General features: G+C 37.9%; 1 protein-coding gene across 1 annotated transcript; it reads left to right on the plus strand.

The window, feature by feature from the left end:
• The first annotated feature begins 239 nt into the window (after window positions 1–239).
• On the plus strand, window positions 240–7495 carry LOC114699453 (cholesterol 7-alpha-monooxygenase). Its single transcript, XM_028878525.2, is given in 8 exon segments — window positions 240–368; window positions 1933–2173; window positions 2948–3534; window positions 4564–4694; window positions 6416–6591; window positions 7129–7209; window positions 7211–7367; window positions 7370–7495. Coding segments are annotated over 8 exon segments (1512 nt in total). The 5' UTR covers window positions 240–288; the 3' UTR covers window positions 7429–7495.
• Window positions 7496–7962: the final 467 nt, after the last annotated feature.

The following is a 7962-nucleotide window of genomic DNA, read 5'->3' on the forward strand; positions in this document are numbered from 1 at the left end:
TGAATGTTATGTCAGCACACGAGGGACAGATCTTTGGCTTATCGAATATTGCAGCCCTCTGCTTGTTTTGGAACATCTTCTGTTACTATGGACTTAGTTCAAGGCCAGGTAATACTATTTTTTCTTTTTTCTAACAGGAGGACAAATAGTTAGTTGTTTGCTTTGGTCACCCAAGTTCAAGTTATTGGACCATGGTCCTATGCATATAAAAAGTCTAGTTTGAGCCACTGTTTGGGGCAGCCTTACCTGGCTAAGCACAGACCTTGGGAGTTCTTCCTGCTTTGCAAAATGATGACTATCTCTTTGATTTGGGGAATTGCTGTGGTAGTATGCTGCTGCATATGGGTTATCTTTGGCATAAGGAGAAGGTATGAAAAGAATTTCTTGAATTTATCTTTTAGCTTGTTTCTGTCATTCTTTACCTTCACTATTACACAGTTTTTAAAAATACTAGTACATTAGTATTTTTATCTAAAATTTAAAGCAATTCTTCTTTGACTAAACCTGACAAGATGTAGACAGTTTCCCTTTGAATATTCACATACACTGATAGTCATGCAGATCTTGTTAAACATAACTAAAAAAATGTATAAATTATTGATGCATGTTTGTGTGAGAATGTGTGGAAAAAAAACCTAAGCTGGGAAGAGTGCATTTAGCAAGGGTGATATTTGGAAGGGTTCTTTGTATTATATGAACTGAATAGATGCTCTGGCTAAGCATGTGTTCATTTGGGTTTTTTGTTATGTCAACATTAAAATATGGAAATACCCCAGCATATCTTCAGTGAGGTAGACTGCTGTCTGTTGTCTCACTTTTAAAAATTTATTTGCTCTTTGAGTTATTTTAAGTCATGTCTGATAGTTTCCAGTTTTAATTAAACAGCTTATCATAATGTTAAGAAAGGAAAAATCAATTATATTCAGTTATTCTGACAAGAGATAAGTAGTTCATGTTGGAAAATAAGTAAGCTTATAATTTCTAATAAAACATTTAAGAGAGCTGAATATCAGTAAATTATACTTGACAATCTGCCAATGCTTATCTCCCCCAACTTCATTTTATAATATTCTGATTTTTCAAATGGATTCCTATTCTCTTCAAATATTATCACAGAATAATAATGCCCTTCTTTTCAGAGCTGGGAACCAAATGGAAGATTTCATATGTGCTAGGCAAGAGCGCCACCCTTGAGCCACACCTCCAGACCCCAGAATCCCAATATTTTTTTTTAAGGATTTATTTATTTATTATGTATACAGTGTTCTGTCTGTACATATCGCTACAGACCAGAAGAGGGCGTCAGATCTCATTACAGATGGTTGTGAGCCACCATGTGGTTGCTGGGAATTGAACTCAGGACTTTTGGAAGAGTAAGCAGTGCTCTTAACCTCTGAGCCATCTCTCCAGCCCCGCCAATATTTTTAAGTTGTGTAGATTTTAAAAACTTCATTCATGTAGCCTTTTCTGTTATTTGGTGTTTCACATCTTCAAAGAAAGGGAACAAATGAAACATTTTAGGCATTTGGACAAATGATTCATTGAATGGGTTTAAGCATTAGATAATAGCTTCATTGCTACAAAAAGAGCAAGAATCTTGTTGGTTATATTGACACTATTGGCATAGATGTAGTAAACAATTTAATGAGTGCTTGATGAATGTAGGTATGTACATATATATAGTGGTGGATAGACTGATGGATGGGTTGGTAGATGGATTGATGAGTGGGTAGATTTAGTAATCACCTTCACCAATATCTTAATAGGCTAAAAAACCCACTATTTAAGTAAAAGAATGGAGTAACTATCACAAGAAGTATCAATGAACTCTAGTTATGAAGCTTGAAATAAGTGGTAGAAACCAGTAAAAACCCGATTTTCATAAAAATTCCAAACATGTGATTTTCCATATCTCTCAAATCTGTCTTACAGGAAAGTAGGGGAACCTCCACTGGAAAATGGGCTGATTCCATACCTGGGTTGTGCTCTGAAATTTGGGTCCAATCCTCTTGAGTTCCTGAGAGCCAATCAAAGGAAGCATGGTCATGTCTTTACCTGCAAACTAATGGGGAAATATGTCCACTTCATCACAAACTCCTTGTCATACCATAAGGTGTTATGTCATGGAAAATATTTTGACTGGAAAAAATTTCATTACACTACTTCTGCAAAGGTAACTAATTTATACAGATTTGGTTTGTTTCCTAGTCTGTTAATGCATTAGTTTATTTAGTTGTTCCAGTGTTATTAGATTGTAAGATAGAGGGAACATAATATCAGGAAGTCTCTTGGTACTAAGTATTAAAAATTCAAGGTCGATGTAAATTTGAAATTGATGATGACATACACAAATTAAGCATTTTGTAAGTACTTACTGAGCCAGATGACACTGTGAATAAGGAAGGTACAGATTCATAACCTCAATGCTGTCTATAAAGACTCAGAGTAGAGTGCTGGTAGACTTAACATTCAATACAACTGTTACCACATCCATGCACACAAATATTTCATTAATTTAAGAAGTAGACTGTATATTTAAGCATCATTTAGATGTTATCAAGAATCTCTATTCTAGAGAAAACAACTTACTGAATTTTTACAAGAAAATATCAGACAGTCTCTGTCATTAAGTAGATTGAAGTCTGGTTAAAATGCATCTACAGAGAATAAAAAGGTAAAGATAAATGAACATCAAGTTAGTCTTACATCAAAGATGATAGGGTAGTCCAGAGAAGCTTCCCTGAAAAGCTGGGATTTAAACTCGACCTTAAAGGAAAAGTATATCTTACTCTGCCTTTGAAAAGTGCTGTGAATCGATATGGGAAAACCAGACAGAGAAGTATGACAGAGAAGTATGAATGTATTAAATCTATCTTCCAGCCATTTCTTAACAGTGGCTAGCTCAGGTTTAGCCCCTCCCTCTTTGATGGATTTTATTTTCTGCCAGGTATTTGGACACAGAAGCATTGACCCAAATGATGGAAATACCACGGAAAACATAAACAACACTTTTACAAAAACCCTCCAGGGAGAAGCTTTGCATTCACTCTCTGAAGCCATGATGCAAAACCTCCATTCTGTCATGAGGCGGCCTGGCCTTCCTAAATCAAAGAGTGCTGCCTGGGTCACCGAAGGAATGTACGCCTTCTGCTACCGAGTGATGTTTGAAGCAGGATATCTAACTCTGTTTGGCAGAGATCCTTCAAAGCCAGACACACAAAGAGCGCTTATTCTAAACAACCTTGACAACTTCAAGCAGTTTGATCAAGTCTTTCCAGCGCTAGCAGCAGGCCTTCCTATTCACTTGTTCAAGACGGCACATAAGGCCCGGGAAAAGCTGGCTGAGAGTTTGAAGCATGAGAACCTCTCTGTGAGGGACCAGGTCTCTGAACTGATCCGTCTGCGCATGTTTCTCAATGACACTCTTTCCACCTTTGACGACATGGAGAAGGCCAAGACACACCTCGTTATCCTCTGGGCATCTCAAGCAAACACCATTCCTGCAACTTTCTGGAGCTTGTTTCAAATGATCAGGTGACTAGCAATTTAAGTGTTTATTATTCATAGTAACAGAAGTTACAATTTTAACTAAAAGACTAGTAGAGCTTTCTTTGCCCTTGGTCAAGAACGTGATACTCAGTGCCCATGTTTAACATATGCATAACAAAAGCAGCATTTTGTAAGAACACAGTCCCACTGAAGGGATGTCCCAGAAGCCACAGAACGGATCAACCAGCACTTGTCAAGATCCAGTCTTGCTCTTTAAGCCCACAGCCTTCCTCTTAATGTCAAATTAAATTTGTGACTGCAATCTTCATCATGATAAAAACATTTTAAATGATGACTGACTTGTGGATGTCCTAAGGACAGAGGCCACTCCTTATTAATTTGAACATTCCCGTTTCCCTCCTGTCTCGCAGATTTACAGAGTTGCAACATCAATTTTATATCACCTATGAACTGTAGTCATATTTTAAGTTAAACAGCTATGTGTTAGTCAAACATTTCTGAGGCTCAGTTCACTGTAGTCAGGTAAAGTGGAATTCAAACAGCCTCCAACAAATTTCCATGCATTGATGGAAGTATCCTTTATCTCACCATTCAAAAATAGTAACATAAATGGAAATAACAGAAGTGTTCTGAAGCCATGATATGAATTTTTTTTTCATGATAAGAATTTTAAGAATAAATTTGAATTTCTACTTGGGAAGTAACCAATACCTTGTAATTGTATGTTAGGTGAAATATTCCTTCTGAGTTACTATAGTCATCACATCAATGTCTAGCCTTTATTACACTCATTGGTTTATACAGACCTGACCAAAGCTTTGCTTTTACATAACAAAGCCCCTCTAATGTCCCTTCATGAATTCAAGGACACAAATACAGTTCAGAATACAGCAGAAGTAAATGGAAATGCCACTTTGCATAATCCCTGGTACCGTGATCAACTCCCCTTGCATACTTCCTGGTAACATGATCACCTCATTGAGAGAAATGGAGTTCTTATTTACTTGCATATTTCTGAATAAGGAAATATTTTCCGTATGTCTCTTTTCATAGGAATCCTGAAGCATTGAAAGCAGCCTCTGAAGAAGTGACTGGAGCATTACAGAGTGCTGGCCAAAAGCCCAGCCCTGGAGGGAATGCCATTTATTTGGATCAAATGCAACTGAATGACCTGCCAGTACTAGGTGTGCTTCCATGCTACCTCTCAGTTACATCACCAGCAATGATGCTCAACATATATTGTACTACATTCTTGATATTATGCTAACCCTGCAACAGCCTGATAACTAGGGACATTACCATTTTTATCTAACAAGCAAGGGACTGAGTCCCAGGGGGTGGGATGATGCTGGAATCAAAGGCTGGAACAGTGGCAACACTGGAATAGGACTTTTGATACTCAGTTGCTCTGTGTCCTTTGCCTCCTTGTTAGTACTCCAAAACCATGAACTCAGGATTAAGGAAGCATGGAATTAAGTGTAAACAAGGTAGATCAGGAAAGCATGATCGGCTTGGGTGGTGTGACTAAGGCTTTTCTTCCCTTGTTTCTGTATTTTCTAAAATACAGAAGTGCCACATGCTTATAGTAAAACAATCTTCTTTTTATGCCTCTTCTGTGAAGGACAGAAGGCCACATATGCTTTGAGGGCAGTTTAGCTTATTAGCAACAAAGCTCGATCCAGCGCTGCCTGGTTTGGGAGGTGGACTGGTCACTTTGCTTTGGACGCGTACCTTCACTCACAAGAGCTAAGCATTTGTGACTGTGCACACAATCATGGTGTGAACCCTGGGAACAGGGCAGCTGACACTAGAGGCGGGAAGGCAGGACTGGACCTCTCCTAGACCCCAGCAATGCTGAGTTTAGTTTGCTCCTGTATTCCTTTACCTAGAAGCAGGGTGTCATTTCACACCATCAGATACTGAACAGCTGAAAATGGGATTTCCTAAACACTGAGTGGTAGATTCAGAAAATGCTTGGGAAGATATTTCTCTGTCAGTATGCTTAATCCCCAAAATGGTCAACAATAATTCACACAAAACTGATTACCAGTTTTTCCAATTACTTAGCTGTTTAGTGTCCTACAGAAATAAGATTAATATTCTACAAAATAAGAGATGTTTATCTAGTTCCCATTGATGGTGAAGAACATGCATTGTACCAAAAGATTATTAACTTAGTGGTTCTCAACCTTTTTAATGTTGCACCCCTTTAATACAGTTCCTTATGTTGTGGTGAACCCCAGCCATAAAATAATTTTCATTGCTACTTCATAACTGTAATTTTGCTACTGTTCTGAATCATGATGCAGATATCTGTGTTTTCTGATGGTCTTAGGTGACCCCTGCAAAGGGTCATTTGACCTCAAAGGGTTAAGACAACAGGTTGAGAATCAATGACTTAACTATTTAGTTTGAAAGTATCTTCCAGGATAGCTAAGTCACAAATAACAGCACAGTGGTAACAGAAGCAGCTTTGGAAGTTTTTATTTGTTAACTTTGAGTTGTTATTGTTAACAAGTTTTATTTGTTAAGAAGTTTTATTTGTTCATTTTGTATATAGGTTGTCAGAAGTATTTCAGACATTATGTTATGTAGCTTTTAAATGCATAAATTCAGGGATGGAGAGATTGCTCAGTGGTTAAGAGCACTTGATGCTTTTTCAGAGGACCCGGGTTTGACTCACAACACCCACATGGTGGCTCACAACCATCATAACTCCAGTTCCAAAGGATCTGATGCCATATTCTGACCTCTGCAAACACTGGGCAGGTGCATAGTGCACATACATACATGCAGGCAAAAATCCATCAACATGAAAATAAATAACTTGAAAATATGTTTAATATGCAAATTCTCTCCACCCTCTTTCCTTCCTTCCTCTCTTCTTTTATTTGAAAATATTTAGATAGCATCATCAAGGAGGCTCTGAGGCTTTCCAGTGCATCCTTGAATATCCGGACTGCTAAGGAGGATTTCACTCTACATCTTGAGGATGGTTCCTATAACATCCGAAAAGACGACATCATAGCTCTTTATCCACAGTTAATGCATTTGGATCCTGAAATCTACCCAGACCCTCTGGTAAGTTTCTGCTCATTGAAGTTCAGTATCAAGGTGAATTACAGCTTTGATCTGCTCATTGAAGCCATAGGGACTGTCCCCTTTATTATAGTAAATATTCATATGTTTTGGAAACTTTGGATAGAGGCAAGAGTTTTGAAATTGTAGTCCTGATAGTCTTCATTTCATAGTTTCTGTTAAAGTTTTCAGTCATAGCAAAGCTACCATTTTTCTCTTCCTTAAAAAGTGCCTTCTTCCAAATCCATACTAATGGAGGTAATGTATTTGATTTGCTCCTTCTATCATCTGTTTAGAACCCTTTGCTTCTTTTGCCTAACTGAGGAATGAGTCCAGGCAGAACAGGAGGTACCTAGAGCTTCTTGGTCTATCAGCTCTTGATAAGCTTTTTCCAGTATCACCTGGTTCAGTGCTGGGTGTACACCGCTAACTTGCGGAGGATGGAGCTATTAGTAGAAAATTACTCTTTGGGTCTTCAGGTCAAGAGTGAGATAACTTTCTATCAAAATAGTTCATTGGTTTCTTGTCTCTTTGTTGCAGACTTTTAAATATGATCGGTACCTTGATGAGAAGAGGAAGACAAAGACCTCCTTCTACATCAATGGGAACAAACTGAAGTATTTTCTATATGCCATTTGGATCAGGAGCTACAATATGTCCAGGAAGACTATTTGCTGTCCAAGAAATCAAGCAATTTTTGATTCTGATGCTTTCATACTTTGAACTGGAACTTGTGGAGAGCCAAGTCAAGTGTCCCCCTCTAGACCAGTCCAGAGCAGGCTTGGAATTTTGCCACCATTAAATGATATTGAGTTTAAATATAAACTGAAACATCTGTGACATGCAGTTGGAAGAAGAGGGCACTGGTTGATGTTGCTGGACTCCAGAGAGCCATCACTGAACAGGCCCTTGGACAAGTCCTCATGGATGCTTCCCAGTGACTGACTGTGCCATGAAAAGAACTGTTCCCAGGTACCACTTTCTGCTCTCACTGCTTGAGTTCCTGGGTGCTCAGATCACTTGAGGTCTGAGTTTCACCACTCTCAGAAAGCAATGTCTTATGTTTTTATTTTCAAAATGAAGATATTCCAATTGGCAGGATTTTTTTCCTAGAAATTGCTTTATATTTTATGAAAACTACTGATTAATTATGAAAAGGCTTCAAATTCACGTTTTAGTGATAATTACTTTTTTTTCACTAGTTAAGTTCTTCATGTGTGAGCATATATATAAAAAAACATTTTAAAGGGTCATATCATGCTTTACATCAAGGAAAAGGAAAATATTATTCAACTTTATATATGTCTAGTGCTGAGAGCTTTGAAAATGATGGTACTCTTCTGGAAATACTACACAAAGTATTGACACTTTCCT

Source organism: Peromyscus leucopus, chromosome 2 (assembly GCF_004664715.2).
Source record: "Peromyscus leucopus breed LL Stock chromosome 2, UCI_PerLeu_2.1, whole genome shotgun sequence".
Lineage (NCBI taxonomy): Eukaryota > Metazoa > Chordata > Mammalia > Rodentia > Cricetidae > Peromyscus > Peromyscus leucopus.